At 47.7% G+C, this 16,763-nt stretch overlaps 1 protein-coding gene across 6 annotated transcripts in view; it reads left to right on the top strand.

The window, feature by feature from the left end:
* Nucleotides 1-2,117: 2,117 nt before the first annotated feature.
* The window catches only part of sash1a (SAM and SH3 domain containing 1a), a 121,491-nt gene continuing 106,845 nt past the window's right edge, over nt 2,118-16,763 (top strand). For 4 of the 6 annotated variants that reach the window (XM_037449850.2, XM_037449849.2, XM_037449848.2 and 1 more), the window contains exon 1: nt 2,118-3,928. In XM_037449850.2, coding sequence (XP_037305747.2) covers nt 3,425-3,928 — 504 coding nt within the window. In that variant the 5' untranslated portion in view covers nt 2,118-3,424. The remainder of the gene's footprint in view (nt 3,929-16,763) is intronic. The other 2 variants (XM_037449854.2, XM_037449853.2) reach the window with 1 other exon arrangement.

The following is a 16,763-nucleotide window of genomic DNA, read 5'->3' as shown; positions in this document are numbered from 1 at the left end:
AGGCTTTTAAAAAAAATATGTATTTCATATGTAAATTAGTGGATAGATGACATCACGCTTTAGTGAAAATATTCACTACTGAAGCAGTCATTGCTTTGTTTGAAGGACTCTGCAACTTGGGCACACCTGCAGGGCAGTCCCATTCAGATGATTGATTGCCTTGCAAACAAACCGGTGTATTTCCATCCAGCCAGCGAGGCGCTTGTGTTCTCCCCCCCTGGAAACCTGCTGGTCGCTTTCAATGGCCCCGGGGCGGCAGAGTGGAAGCTCGGCACTCGTGGCACGGCCAGCAAACTTAGAGTCCACCCACCGCAGATGGCACAAGTCTCCCCGTTCCATCTTATAATACTGATCCATGACACGTCTGAACGGAGATGTGTGAGTTTAAATCTTCTAAGAGAGCTGTAAACAAACTGCGTGCCCTGATACGATGGCGGCAGCCGACAGGTAAACCACCGGTTTGAGCAACTCAAAGTCTGATTGGACATCCAACATGATGGAGCAGTTCCACCAGGCTCACACCTCTTCCTCTGACATTCCGAACGCCACTTCTCAAATATGAGGCTGTTTGATATGCTTACCCACTCCTCCTCCACTCGAGCGCCGTCCAATGCCATAATGGGCTGAGGCAAATAATTTCCAGCCCAGAGCCGAGATGGTGATTGCATCAAACTGACCCCTAACAAGCTGTCTGCTCACATTTGATGAAGCATGCATCTGCACCTGCTGGCTCTGCTTCCGTTTTGGACAGAGTGGACAGGTCTTATTCAAGGAGAGTACTCTCTCTCTCTGGTTGACTTGTTTTCATACTCGTAATGAAAGCATCCAGTGCCGCTGCAATTAGACACAGACCACTGGACACCACTTGAACCTCCAGTGTTGTAAAGACGAAATAAGAAATTGCATCAAATGTCCGTTCATACAATGGGTTACTGCCTCGGTTTCTTCTGTTACATCAGCCCCGGTGCTGAGAAGGCTTCAGTTCACCACTCGGCACATAGAGGGCGCCCATGCGTACCGAGAAACTGAAGCGTCCAAGTGTTGAATGAGTAGAAGCGTATGTGTGTGAGAGAGAGTAAGTGAGAGAGAGAGAGATACGGTGGCCGAGAAGGTTCAGACAAATACAAAAGCAACAACACAAACGCAAACGCCACAACACAACACGAACGCCAAAACACAAAATACAAAAGCCACATCACAACCGCAAATGCCGCAACGCAACACGAACGGCGCAACACAACACGAAAGCGAAAACGGAAGTAGCTGCCCACGGGAGCGAGCGTATTTTGGAGGAACGCCCACGGGAGCGAGCGTATTTTGGAGGAACGGAGCTGGAGGATGCCAGATCGTTTAAGAAGTAAGTGAAACATGATTCCTTGCGGCTACAGTTAAAGTAAGGAATCATGTTTCACTTACTTCTTAAACGATCTGGCATCCTCCAGCTCCGTTGTTACGTGCCGACTGGTTTTTGAACCTACTGGTTTGGCTACGCGTTTAGATGTTATTAAGAGAGTAATCCTACTTGGGCAATGTGCTAGAAAACCTGACAGAACTATGTATTTCACGCTACGCCACCAAAAACCAGTTGTCTTGGCTCACCCTGAACCAAAAGATGTTCTTGCCACTGACGATTTGCAATTTCATGATAAGTAGTGAAATCAGTAGCGGCATTTGACAGCTCGGTTGGCCGACGGCGTAGCGCCGCCGTCTTATAAAGTTTTGCTATTTTGCTCGACTGCGAGTTCGAATCCAGGTTGTGGCGATCTTTTAATAAACGTATGTTCTTTTATTTATTTCTTTATACGTGGCAGTGATGTAGTGCTCACTTATACAATCATAATCGCTGCATTGGATATGGGATGCATTTTGAACATTTTCAGCAATATGTTTGCGAATGTGTGACGGATCAGGTGACCGAGGCAGACAACATCTGCCTCTGTCGGAGCAAAACAAACACGCACGCGTAGCCAAACCAGTAGGTTCAAAAACCAGTCGGCACGTAACAACGGAGCTGGAGGATGCCAGATCGTTTAAGAAGTAAGTGAAACATGATTCCTTACTTTAACTGTAGCCGCAAGGAATCATGTTTCACTTACTTCTTAAACGATCTGGCATCCTCCAGCTCCGTTCCTCCAAAATACGCTCGCTCCCGTGGGCGTTCCTCCAAAATACGCTCGCTCCCGTGGGCAGCTACTTCCGTTTTCGCTTTCGTGTTGTGTTGCGCCGTTCGTGTTGCGTTGCGGCATTTGCGGTTGTGATGTGGCTTTTGTATTTTGTGTTTTGGCGTTCGTGTTGTGTTGTGGCGTTTGCGTTTGTGTTGTTGCTTTTGTATTTGTCTGAACCTTCTCGGCCACCGTAGAGAGAGGTGCGGAGAACAAAATCCCATCGTTGGGCAGGAATGTGACACAACGCCGTTTGACTCGGGGTTTCGTTTCTACTGCGCGGCGGGCTCTGCGTGCGCTGTAGTCTCGCGCATACATACTTTGGCCAAGTCCCGGTGACCCATTGTGTCCCCGACTTGGCGTGACAAGTTGGTAGTGAGAGAGAGAGAGAGAGAGCGGGGAGGTGTGTGTGTGTGTGGGGGGGGACGGGACTATTTTTAAATGGGCACGGTGAGATGTATGGGGGGCGTGGACGGCAGATGAGCAGCAGTGAGCACGTTGGCTCTTGGCTGCGCGGCTCCAGTGTGCTGATGTGCCGGCTGGAAGAACCGGAATACGCGTAAAACCGAGCGGCTGGACGCGGAAACCTCGCGGTCGCCTCCAGTCGTCCGCAGGCGACTTTCTGTCTTTTTAAAGCCCGTTTTTTAATTATTTTTTTTGCACCCTTTTGGATTAATCTGTCGAAGCGCTCGCGTTTGGCGATACAGGGGACTTTAAGGAAGCAGGATAAGCTGTGGGAAAACCATTTTTCTTTTTCTTTTAAGACTCCGCAGCTGCCGTGCGTAACGAACGAAATGCCATTGGGTAGCTATTTGAATCACACTAGTTTGAGACGACTGCTTTCTTAAATGTTTTAAGAAAGCCAACGCATTTGGCTTGACTGCGCATGGTAAGTCACAGAAACGCCATTTAGGATGTGAAAGCTATTTCCAAGTAAAACTAGACGGATTCATTTGGAGACATTGACAGGTGTTCCAGACAACAACGGACTGTCAGGCTGAACCTGTTTTTAAATCATACGTTCTTACGGCTCTGTCTTGCAACATCGCAGACTCAAAAGGATTGGAAGAATTGGTGCAAAAATTGGTTCGTATAACCCCAAACATGTTTAATGCCGACATCTTTACTTTCCCAATACGCAAAGAGAGCGCACGTGGTCATTGACAACCGCATAATGCGTTTGAAACGCCGACTGGCAGAGTAAGCATCACTCAAGTGTCCTTTTCTCACCCCGAGTTGGAGCCAATCTGGCGACAGCCAAAATGACGAGCAGCGGACCTGTCATCGTTTTCGAGTGGCTGAAGACCCTCCAGCTCGCCCAGTACGTTGAGGCCTTTGTGGATAACGGGTACGACGACCTGGAGGTCTGCAAACAGATCGGAGACCCCGACCTGGATGCCATCGGGGTCTGCATCCCTCACCACCGGCAACGGATCCACGACGCGGTGCGCCGGCTAAAAGACGAAGCCAACGAGACGGCCAGTGGACTCTATTTCACCCTGGAGCCGATGCCACCCGCCGCTGAGGTTTATACCTGTCACGTGGTTGACCACTACGAGTCCAAACTGCGGGGATCCAAGTCCTGGACCGAGCCTACGAGTGAACGGACCGGGCGCCACGGTGGCTACATGGGCGCGCAGAGGAACCGGACGCTGGGCAACAGGAGGGAGCTGGTGATTTACCCCAAGCTGAAGCTGAAGATCATGATCAGGGATAAGCTCATCAGAGACGGGATCAACCTCGCCAAGCCGCCCTACTCCAATAAGGTAAGAGGAACCTGGATAGGCTGTGAGGGTCCCATGGCACGACAAGGCACCGCCACATAAGGCTCAAACACGGTAGCATTGGTCTGACCCACCACACATCTTAACCATTCTGAATTGATTTTTAATCATTATTGGTCATTTAGCTGACGCTTTTTATCCAAAGCGACTTACATTACATTATAACCCATGCATTAGAATTGGCCTGGGGAGCAATTAGGGTTTGGGTGTCTTTCCCAGGGACACTTGGACATGGCACAAGGGGCGGCCGGGATTCGAACCACCAACCTTGTGGCTCCCAGCGCATCACCACACCACTCCACGCGCCACCGTCGTTGTTGAAGAGGAATATATTTTAATGACTAAAGCCAGATTGCAAAAAAAACCCTCTGCAAATGATTCATGTTTAGCATCATCCATCGGCAGCCCACCGTCATGAACTAAGGGCCACGTGTATAAAAATAAAGGATGAAACTGAGTCACAGGTGTGGTACCTTAACATTCTAAGCTCTGCTGCAGTGAGTGGTTGCCTTCACAGTGAACGATGGGAATGAAGTTGCCCGCCGATCAATAAGCGGAGAACGGAGAGGAGATCTTGAGGAGCTTTGAACCTGCCTGTCATTTCCCGTAAGGGAGGAGGGGGGGCGGGGTGCAGATTTACACTGTGATAATGAATCTACTCTGACCTCACCTGTCGAGTGGCTCTCCTCAGCGTTCAGTGTGGGTGGATCAACCAGCCCCACTAGCATGAAGTACCCCCCCCACCCCCACCCCCATCCCCTAGGCTTTCGATGTCAGCGGGCTCTAAAGGAAGAGCGCCCGGCCGGGTACAGGCTGTGTCGGTCCTGGAGCAGGACTCAGGGGGCCTCTTGTTTCAACAGGACCGTTCGTGACCTTTCTTCAAAAGCGTCTGAATCATCCGGCCTCAGCAGCTGCGAGGGCTCCACTGAATGACTGCTTCTGACGCACAGAGAGGCTTTTGATTGGCGTGTCTGCAGGCCATTGAAGTAGAGATTGTGTTTTTTGATGGGAGGGGCGGCGCAGCAACAGGCCCGTTTTTTTCTACTTTCTTCGAATGCTGCTGATTTGATAGTTGAACGGCGGCGAGGGTGGAAGCGACCGATGTGAGGGCGATCAGCGCGGCAGTTGGGCCATCTGTGTGGATATGCAAATATTCACGGTCTGGTGTCTTCAACGGCTTTTCACCTTTCCATTCCAACTGCAACCTGAATGTATGGCGTTCACGTGCAGCGATATGACTTTATGACTCTATGTACCGTTTGGACTTTTTATCAATCCAGTTTGCTCGCTTCCGCATCCGCTTTGCAAACTGAGACCAGCTTCGGCGTGGTCTGTAAGCTCTCCGTCTATACATTTCTCACACGTTGGCTGGCTGAGAATCCCACAGAGATTTGGGATTTGTGAGGGATTATCTGCAAAAGCAGGGCTGAAACAAAGTGTTGAGGCAGAGGGTTGAACCATCTCTCCCTTTTTTGAAGGCTGTCTTTATTTGGAGCCCAAGCTTTGGCATTGAGGTTTTTCGAGGAGAACGAGCAGGTCAAGGTCTTTCTCTATCGCTCTCTCTTGGGTTCACTTTGTGTGCGTGTGTGTGTTTGTGTGTGTGTGTAACCCTGTAGTTTTGAATTGGCCTCGGCCCAGTGCTTTTCCCCTCGGAGGAGTGAGAGGAGCGTGAGAGACGGCGCTCTGACCAGCTGATGGAGGTTTGACTAACTGGTCTGTGATTGGTCTGTAGATATCTCCCCTCCCTCGGTGCCTTTTGAGACCGGAGAGCCAGACTCGGGGGCAATTACAGGACACAGAAGTCTGTCTCGAGGGATGTTCATTGTATATTATAACCAAGATCACCATCCACATTTGAACTGTTCTCTCAATTCGCATGGGTTTGTATGGACTGGTCTGAAAAGGGCCTCTGCTCATCTCTTTGTCCCCATTCTTTTTCAATATGCAAAAATATATAGGCACTAAGATTCAGAAAAGCTTCTGCAGTGTGTGTGTGCTAGATTTTTATCAAACGATTGACTGAAAAAGGCTCTGCTGGGTGTAATAAATACCCATGATCCTTATCAAGGCCGCAGAGACCCCTTGTCTCAGAGAGAGAGTATTATTTGGTATGATGTAAACAAACACTTGTTCTACGAGCTGTACATTTCTAAATCTTCCATCGGGGAGCAATAGAAGCAGACAAGATGGTGCCTGTTTCCCGATGCCCTGCAGTTGTAGAGTCGACCTCATATTAATCCTTTTTCCTTTGATCTCTAATCTGCCTTTTCTCTTTTTTAGTATTTGTAACGTGATCGGTGTCCGCCCTTTTTTTTGAAGACCCGGTTACAGATTCGTGACATTTAAGGAGTACATTTTATTTATTTTTTGCAAGGGTTGGCATTAGTTGCTCTGATCGGTGTTCATATCCTTGTGTTTTATACAACTTATTATTGAGTTTTATTTTCACATATGTACTTGCAAAACACTATTTCCTTCGGGGTCAATGCAATTCAAATAGAAATTTTGTAGTTGTCAGTTGTCGGCGAACAAGGACAATAGTTACTTTGCTTTTGCGTCCAATTATATATCTCTGTCTGTTTCCTATTATCTTTCTGGGGATCTCTGACAATTCTAATTGTTTTATCTTATCAGAGGAAACCCGCCCCTCCCCGTTTACTTTTAATAATTCTGCTCAGTGGCAGCATATTTGAAGATGAGCGCTCATCCAGAGGCTGTTGCTGGAAACGGCAGACACAATAGCGCCTCATTGTTCGACTTGTGTTTCAGGAGGAAGTAGCAGCCAAACACTGGGAGATTCTCCATTGTTTGAGTGGCGGCTGATGGAGTCGCATGTCCTTTCACTACTGCTCTGTTTTACATTCCCAATTTCCGTCCATTGAAAGAGAGGCTGTGCAGGCAAGTGCCCAGCATTTTGTCGATGGGTGGGAGATTAAAAAAAGAGAAACGGGTGTCGCGGAGCAAGAGGAAGGGAATTAAATAGATGGCCACATTGTTTTTGCTGGCTAAACTACATTTTAGTGGGTGCGTGGGAGGAGCAGAGCTACTGTAGCACAGGACAGTTTGATGTTCCAGGCCTTTCTCTGACTCCCACTGAACAGCTGATCAAACGTGGAGGCGGGGAATCGTGAGGCCTCCGGCTTAACTGCACTGAAGAATGTAAGAAATACACCCAGAGGTGTTCTCTGTCAGCGCGTACGCAGAAGGAAACGTGGCCTTCAACAAACCGTTTTATTCGCCTTCTGTATAAAAAGAAAATGAGGAGGTTCTCTAGGCCACATGCCAAACACTAACCTCACTTCCTGTTTCAGTCCTTTCATCTCCATTAGTGTCCCACCACTTTCACCTAGCAGTTTTTTGTTTGTTTGAGCTTCTCATTTAGTCAACTGTGTCCCAGGCTGTAGGGCCGTATGGAGGGTGAAAGCATTTCACACAAGCCAGACAGTTTTTAAAATTTCTTTTCAGCGCCTCAGCGGAAAGTTCTATTTACTTGAGTTTTTATTGAGGGCTTCTGAAAGGCATAATCAACTAAGGACCCACAAAGGGGAAGTCGTAAAGAAGTTGAGGACCAGCCGCTATTGTCCTTGGAGGACAAAGTGGATTTAGTAAAGTTATTGACATTGTAGAATAGAGGGGTTGAATGCTGCACTAAAAAGGGACCCTCAATAACCATCAGATGGAAAAAGTTCCATATTCACAACCTGCATTTAGGGCGTTTTTGAACCTTGTTTGTGAACCATAAATTACGCATACAGGTATTTAGCTCCTCTGGGTGCTGTGCAAACTGTTAACGGCTATTGCGGTGACCTTTGACCTTTCTGCGTTTGACCTTTGGACTAAGACACAAAGCCCCGTGAGGTGATCTCAGCAAAGGCGGCTCCTCGGTGGGTGTCACAGCGAAGCAATGTCTTTACAGTTTACATTTCATCCCGATTGCACATAATCACTTTCCCATCCGCACGGAGTCTTGTGGGCAATAATTCACGGGGAACCATCTCTTCGCTCCGGTTGGCCCATCTGGAAAAGGAGCTGCGTCATTTATTTCCCAAAGTGCTTTCACTGAAAAGACAAATTCGCTGGTTGGCTTTTCCCCTCTTTCGATAATGTGGCGCGGGAGTTTCTGTCTTGACCACCCGTCTCCTGGGGTCCTGTGCAAATGTGGGAAAGTTGTGTTTTCAGCTGGCCTCCTCAGTGCAGCAGGAAGGGGTGAGAGGGGCTCACGCCCACAGTGCTGTTACTCGCACGACGAAGTTGCTTCTAAGGCCCTCTTTTAATCCCCCGACAAAAAGACGCCACTTTCAACAAAAACTTTATTGGGATCTCTGTGTTCGTCAACAGGAGTTTGTCAAATGATGATGTCAGTCGGACATATAGCTCAGGTTGAAATTTAGAATTTATGCTGTGGCAGTAGCTGTCACTTCCAGGCTTTGGAGATGTGTTATATTTAAATGACATGTGAGCTATCGTATGTGTGTACCGTTTGAAAGTCATGCAGTCATGGTAGCATCTTTAAATAAAGCAGGCTAGGCAGTACAGCCATGTAGGATTCCACTGTAGTGCGGGGGGAACAGGTCCTGATGACACACATTCATGACAGATACATTATCGGAGCTATTCCGGTCCAAGGTTTCAACAGCTTCCAGACAGCCTGTCTACAGGACCAAATAATATCTGCTTCAGGAACGACTGCAGGCTGCATGATCAATGTGAGATGTATACCTATATCGCTATATTGGCCTTTTCTTCTTTCCCTTTTTCTTCTATTGTAAGACATGTATTCAATATTTACTATCCTCTTTTCCGTATATTGACTTTGATCTCAGCCATAAGTTAAAAAAAAAGTATTTCACTTGGCCCAATGAAAACCGAATCAATGGGAATCTGAATTATCTGACAGAAGAACCATTCAAATCCCCTTCGATTCCAGTCAGTGGGAGCAAATGCACAACACAAAGGCAACCTAAATGAATCCTATCACTAACGGCAGCCTCTGCTACAGTTCCAGCACATAATGAAGAAACACACACACAAAAAAAGAAAATGAAGATATCAAGTGCCCCACAAGGATGGAGAGTGACAAGAGAGCAGGCCGGAGCATCTGTCAGTGTCAGCATCCAGATTGCAAACACGCTTGCAAGTCAACACATCCGCACACGTCCCCCCCCCCCCCCCCCCTCGCTCTCTACATCTCTGTCTAGCACACGCTCATTACCACACGGGCTGTGATTGCTCTGGAGGGGATCATTACGCTTCCTCGTAAAAAAAAAAAAAAAAAAAAGCCCGCGCATGCATTGTTGCGTGCGGTACGGTCCTACGCTGTCTGTCATCTCAGGGACCGGCCTCTGCTGCATTGCTGCAGGTAGTCTTGTGTGACCTACAGTCCAAAAAGGCTAATTACCCCCCAACGCCCACACGCAGACAATTACTTACATGGCAGCCGTTTTTAAAATTCTTCTCAGCAATATCTGTGGTGCATAGTTTGCATATCACTCGTATAATCGTAAAGCTGTCTCTCATTTGAGGAGATGAGACCTGCATATTTTACACGCAACATCTTAAACTATCAAGTTATCGTCAAGATTTTTTAATGCAATTTTTTTTGTGAAATAAGACCACCAAATTTCACCATTGCAGCATCTGCTCTCATGTGCATGAGAGAAAACATCTAGGTGGTCGCAGTGACTCTGCTCTTCTAGAGACGTGACAAAACTCATTCCTGTCATTTCTCTCCAGCCCCTCGTTCCCACCGGCAGGAATTCTTCCTCCTTCCTATGAATATGCTGTTGAAAATGAACAGTGAGTTCACGGGGTTCGGACGAGCTCCGTTGGCTGGTTGCTGGGGGTTGGCTCGATGTCACCTGCGGATGTCTTGGTGCAGGATCTCCTTTTTTAATTTTTTTTTTTTTTTTTTTTAAAAGCACACAGCCCTTTTCGGGAGGTTTAAAGCGCCGCTGCCTGCAACGGAGCGTAATTGCCCTACGTGTAGCAGCAGTTTGGCTCCCGTCGGCTCACATTATCTTGGACTGTTTTTAGGCGTGTAATGTAGGGGTGCAGAGAGACGAGCGAGGCATGACGGCGGTATGAGTGTCGGAGGGGCAGACGGGGGGAGAGAGAGAGAGCGCGTGTGTAATTACCTCGTCTGAAGCACCCCGCATCCCCACCCATTCCGCCCTCCTCATCCCCCAATTGGCTAATTCCGTTCGGATGGCACGAGGGCCTGCGCCGCCGCCGCTGCCGCCGCCGCTGCCGCGCTGCAAAGCTTTGATCTTGGGGGACCACGTGTCCACGCGGCCGCACCGGAGTGCTCGTGCAGTGGCGGAGGATTCAGCTGTCCTTCCCCCGCGGCTCCACATACCCCAACGTGAACCCTAATTACCTGGCAGCTATACTGCATTCCTCAAAGAACACTACGCCAGCTCACCGGGCTCGCGCGTCGCACATGTTTGGCAGGTATGCCTCGTGTCTTTCTTTTGTGGCTTCTGCGGCATTCGGCGTCCTGAGCCTTCAGCAAACATTTATGTGTTTTTGCGGCAAAGGAGCGAGGGGAGCGGAAAAAACCGCAGGGCCCGTCTCTCCCGTGGTGATGCGCTGGTGACAGAAGCTTACTTAAGCTGAAAGCACGGGTGGCGAGGAGCGTCGGGTGCGTTTTGGCATCCCGAATGGGGCTTCTCAGTGACTGCTGATGAGCGACCTTTCGACCAGGGGGGGCGGCGCCCGATGTGCCAACCAGTCACGGGCGTCATGGAGCCGCGGAGACATGCTCAGGGTGAAAGCCTGGAGCTCATCGCTCCAATCGCCTCGCTTTGACCCCTCTGCACGTCAGAGTTAATTGTTCCATTCATTAGGCTTTTGATCGCTTCACGCGGGGATGAATGGGGACTCCGCTGGGAGTGCCCCAAAACCAGTTCTTAATCTGGGAGTCCCGCGGCTGCCTCTGCAAGACGTGTGTGTCAGTTCACCGATTCTCAGCCTACCTAGAAATGCACCGTGAGTGAACTCTTGAGACAATCGATTTATGCAAGGAATATAAACTGTGTGAAGTGTTATTCCACTCTGGTGCGTCCAACTGTAAGCAACAAAGATTTGATTCATCAAAATAAACACGGAGGAGACGACACGCACCAGACCAACAAAGCACTCTTAAGTGCGTTTCCACGCGTTTATATAGCTGCCTTTTTTGTATTTTGGGATGTTCATGTTGCCATATAAGGTCACTTTTGTCAACTTCTGCGACGTGTTCTCCGGGTTTGGCTTCCGGTGAACCGCAGAAGCCCAATCTTCATATCAGCAAATAAAAAGCAGAGCTCTGCCCGAAGCAACCCACGTTTACTTAAACGTCCTTTGAGAATTCTTTCTAAAGGGAAATCTGGAAATGGTGTCTTCTCTCTACTTTTTTAATACTTTTTTTTTCTTTTACGCCCTTGTGAGAGGATCAAGCTAAGATTTAGTTTTAGGGTTCATGTTCCAGTCAACTAGAGTTCTGACCTGAGTTGACTGAACGAAGTGATCAAAGCTTTTGGGCTCAATGGTAAACGCATCCATCTGAAAGCTTCTCTTCATTGCAGCTGGCCTGGTTTGACTTTTGCTCAAAGGCACGGGTTTATGTAACCAGCTTTTTCTCTTTTTTTAAACGATTAGACAGAATCAATATTTTATTTTGGGCATATTAACTATTGAAACCTCTGATTCTATCGAGGGATAATAATGGACTAACAAGAAAGCGCATTACACAGGAGTGCTTTTTTTTTTTTAAGGACACCTGTGAATATTGCAGCCCAACACGTGTCTTTTTGAGTATTTCTGGATTCCCCTCGGGCCGACGTTTTCCTGCATAGCAACGGCAGGCCGATAATCTGCACCTAACGCGCGGCGGTCGCGGCCTTTGGTTGCAGAGGAAGCGCCGTAACGCGCTGAACCTCCTCCTCCTCCCTATGGATCCGCGCAGCGCAGGGCTGATGTGGCACACAAAGGCCAGACAATGAGCCCGAGCGGAGGGGTCACGCATGGGGGGGGGATTTTCTCTGCTCCGCCAAACATCCTCACCCAGTTTCACCTCATTCTCACTACCTCACAGGGGCAGACTGACTGCAGTACTGGCAGCCCCCCAAAAAAGGCCGATGAACAAAGTAGTTTAGACCGTTGGAAGTGATAAATGTGTCCTGCCGCTATCACACCGTGACGTTCTCATAATATATTTATAGTAATCGTTTGCATTCACAAGCTTGTTAGCAGTGTGAGGCATTTCCTCATTTTGTACGCTCCGGCGCAGTTTAAAGCTGATTCATATTAAAACCATTGCATCGGGAGTCGTTTCGTAAACCAATTGTGGAAGATTGCTGAGCGTCGAAGACACTCGCTCAGTGACTGAGTGAAGTTCTTGCCAGTGCAGGACTATAAATGACGAATTGACTTTCCCTTGGTGTTTGGCTTTCATCCAACCTTCTTTTGACAATAAGTGTGTAGTCTCTGTGCGCCAGCATTGGGAGCGGTGTGCATGGATTGGGCGCCTCTCAGAACAATCGCAGTGTAATACGAGTCGTTGGCGTCCATGGCCTGAAATTTATGAGATGAGAATACGGTCCAGAGCGACAGGCTGCGCCATTGTGCTTCTCCCAGCATTCCCCGCAGCATCACTCCATTTATGGACTATTTGAACGCCCATAAGCCGAAAACCTGCCTCCCTTTAACGGCCCCTTACTCACCCCCAAACCAAGCAGCGCCCCCATTGCGTCCAAGCCAAGTTCTTTCTACAAACTGGAAAAAGTATGTCTGAAGCGGAGAAGTAGATTATCTTACTAATACTTTTGGGAGACGCCAAAAGGTCTCTACTAACACCAGTGGGCGCCTTGCTCGGGCTTCTTTGGGAAATCGACGACAATGCAGCGGTGGATGTTGAGGGCAGCGATTATGTTGGAGACGGCCTTCATTGTCATGCAGGAATCCCACAGCCGGATTTACAGCAATTGTCATGTAAAGTGGTCTTCATATTTTACAATTTGCTAGGAAGGGAGGTTCTGGTTGGGGTTTTGTGTATAAATGGTATTGTAGACATTAGAAGGAGACGAGATGTCAGTAAATACGTTACTCTGACGCTCATCTTTTCTTTTCTTTTTTTTTCTTCTCCTCCTTTTGAGTAAAACACGCCGGAACGATCAAACCACGACTGGCTCTCTCTTTCCAACAGCTGCATAATTCAGTAGAACAAAGGAGTCCCTCCTGTTCGGCGGATAAATGTAGGACGTCTCGTTCCTTAAATATGTTTGTCTAGAAATCAAAGCCCCATCACGGTGTCTGTCATCACTACCCAAAATCAAAACAGAGTGCATGAAGCTCAAGTGCTCTTATTGTTGATTAGCACCAAGCTTCTACTGTAACCCTAATCAGTATATTGATGAAGCCTCTTCACTTAGAGAGGCTGAGGAGGCCTATTGTTAGGAAATGTCTTCAGAGGTTAATACTCGCATGAGGCCGGGTGTATTTCGGTCACGCAAGGGATGCTGTTTATACAATCTGTCAGGAAAAAGTAAAAACTGTAGCAACATTTATAATATTAATCCAATTAAGTTCAGTAAAAGTCGCAACACTACGGAACAAAAGGCTCGACAGGTGCAGGCACATAAATGCTTTAAAAATGTTGATGGAAGAAGAAAGGTGCACAAATGTTCCCATACAAGGATTTACATTTCACACTGATTGACTGTTTGTTTTTTTCCAATTGAAATGCTTACTTTGTATTCAGTTGTACCTGCAGTGGGAGAACCTCTGCTCTAGTTGTAGCTGCTTCGTAGTGGCGTCACCAGTGTTGGGAAAGTTCACTTTCTACATGAACTAGTTCAAAGTTCAGTTCACAAATTTTAAAATGAACTAGTTCAGTTCATAGTTCAAACTTAAATATTTGAACTAAGTTCACAGTTTCAACTAGTTCAGTTTTTTTTTTCTCCATATGTTGCTGCAAGCTATTATTTTTCTTAATTATTGCCACAGCCCAGAACCACAGACAGCAATTATTTGATCAGTTTTAACACTGAAGCTATGCATCAGATTTAATCTTCATATCGACTTTTGAATCTTTATCCAACCAGGGTTAACATTAGCATTGAGGGGACAGCATTTCCCCTTTGTTGCTTTAATGTTGCTGTCCATTCACTCCACACTAGCAGCAGCTGCAGCGTTCACCCCTACAGTACATTCTCAAACACATGAATGGTCTTTTTTAAATAAGGAATAAAAACAACAAACAAGTTATCATTAAGGTGCAAATGTTTGCAAAGAAAGGTCAGATTCCTCCCATTCTCACCGACCTTGTCAGTAACTTCATAAAACTCATTTCAATTATTATGCGCCGCCTCTTTGCTACACGCAGCTGTCGCCTCCATGCATTTCTTTTTTTTTGATGACGCATGCGCGGTGCGACACTGGTGGCTGGTGTTGCCAGATTGGGTGTTTTTTCCGCTACTTATTAAAGCGCGTTTACGGTGTGTTTTCTATAGAAATCTGGCGTCCTATTTGAACAACGTTAACCTGAAAGAACGTGACGTTCACTAACCCCAGAATGAACGAGTTCACAGTGACGTTCATCGGGCATTAATACTGTACGTTCAGTTCACGTTCGCCCAAAATATGAACGAGTTCATGAACTATCGTTCAATGAACGAGTTCAGGCACAACACTGGGCGTCACTTCTACCGCTCTGTGAGAAAAGCAGGCATTTCTCTCATAACCAGTACGTATCCCAATAAGCCACCGCTGTCTCCAAATTCATCTCATGCAAGCTTCCCGATATTAAGACTCAAGGATTGTTGCGTAACGAGCGTTTTCTCCTCGGGAGTTTGCAGACTGAATTTGGAGATGATTGCGAAATGAGATGATTGCAAAATGAGATGACGCACGTGTTGCTTTCAGCTCTTCGTGTTTGCCCGACTAACGCGTGGCAGATTTATTCGATGAGCTTCGCTCGGCTGCGCTGCGCAGGAGAGTCCACTTTCATGTGTGTCCATCCATTCCGTGTTGAAATACGGATCATCTCAACCTGTCCTTTGCCTCCGGAGTCCAATGGCTGATTTAAGGCCGTTTGGGCTCAGGCCAAGGACGCTTCTTATCGAGTCAGCACTGTGCCCCCCCTCGCCCTCGTAGCTTTTTCTTTTTAAAATAAGTGTGTGTGTGTGTGTGTGTGTGTGTTGACGGCTCAGGTTGATGGAGGCCATCCCAGAATCCTCATTCCTCCAGCATGACCACCCCTTTAACACATTAACGCCGCAACTACCCTTGGCCTGGAGTGTAAACACGGGCAATATTATGATGCTGTTAAGCCTCCACATCTTCAGACGCCCCCCCCCTCCCCCCCCCAACAACCACTCGAGCCAACTTTTCCCCCTGTTGAAATGGAGCATGTTATTTATGTTAACAGCCCTGAGTGAAGTGCCCCCCCCCCCTTTCCGTTCACCCCACTGAACCCTATTCATAATCAGCTCATTATTGGATATCAAGTCCCAACTCTTTTCCAATCTCTGTGGTATGTTACCAAGGCAACATGTAGGAGCACCGCTGAGATTTTTTGGTGGTGTGCTCTCCTGTGATCCTGTGCACAATAAGCCCAGGGAGGGGCTTGCCTGTAATCATAGTGGCTGGGAGCGGTTGTGCCTGCTCGGTTAGGGCTTTGTGGGCGTCATTTATTGACAGGGAGGTCATTTTAAACCCAGTGCTGCAGTTTCCCCCCGTCTTGCATGTCACACCTCGGGATTTGAAAGCCGGGGTGAAAGCCAAAGCTGAAGAAATGGGTCACCGGGTATTGTGAGGGCCAGTGATTTGGGTGTGTGGAAGAAGAGTATGTTGTATAAGCACCAAACGCCTTTCGCCTAAATACCGAGCCCTTGGAGGAGGAATGCATCACTGGAGCTGAGGACCTATGGTCATTCAATCCAAAAGGGTATTTCTCCAGGCATGTCCTGCAGGAGTATCCGATCGCAGCCAACCCTGGCACGCCCTCAGGCCCTCAGCTGCTCACGTGCCCCCCGAGCCGCGCGTCACGCATCTTCCTATACCGAAGGTCAGAGGTCGAGTAGAAGCGTTCATCTGGTCTCCGCTGAGGCGGAAAAGGCCACGTCAACGATGATGAGGAGGAGGAGGAAGAAGAGGAGGAGGAGGAGGAGGAGGAGGGGGCTCTCAAGCATGCTTAGTCCCCATTTCCATATTCACTTCATATTCACTAATTTCTCTGTTGGAGCCAGTTATACCAGCAAAACCAGTGCATCACACTCAAATGGCGTCTATGGTGGGGGGGAAAGCCTGATATAACCCCATGGCTTCTCTTTTTTTTCTCTCTCCTTTGATTAGCTATTGAAGGTTGAGCTGTCAAATGGAATATGGATCCCAATAAGCAACCATATAAACCACACACACACACACACACACACACACACACACTATGTAACATAAGAGTTGAACACAATGGGTGTTTTAAACTTGATGAAATGGCTTCGTAAGATTAGTGTTTAACACCCTGGACGCCTCCTGAAATACCCATTTGTGCAGTGCAGTCTCCTCTTCTAGCACAGAGGGCCAAATTTACATCAATAAGGGATTGTCTTTGTATTTAATCTGTTTACTTCCCCTTTTTTGTGTTTTTTATTTCCGTACAGATAAAGAGGTAACCGAGCTCATTTATCTCCCCTTTTTTTTTGGCAAAGCAGCCCTTCATTGTGTGTGTGTGTGTGTGTGTGTGTGTGTGTGTGTGTGTGTGTGTGCGGTCTCTGTCTGCTCTCTCGCTCCCCTCTGTCTCTCAGCAGAGGGAAACTCGCTGACAGAGGCTCTTTGTTAA

This window comes from Pungitius pungitius, chromosome 20 (assembly GCF_949316345.1).
Source record: "Pungitius pungitius chromosome 20, fPunPun2.1, whole genome shotgun sequence".
Taxonomy (NCBI): domain Eukaryota; kingdom Metazoa; phylum Chordata; class Actinopteri; order Perciformes; family Gasterosteidae; genus Pungitius; species Pungitius pungitius.
This window is presented reverse-complemented; position numbering and strand designations above follow the sequence as displayed.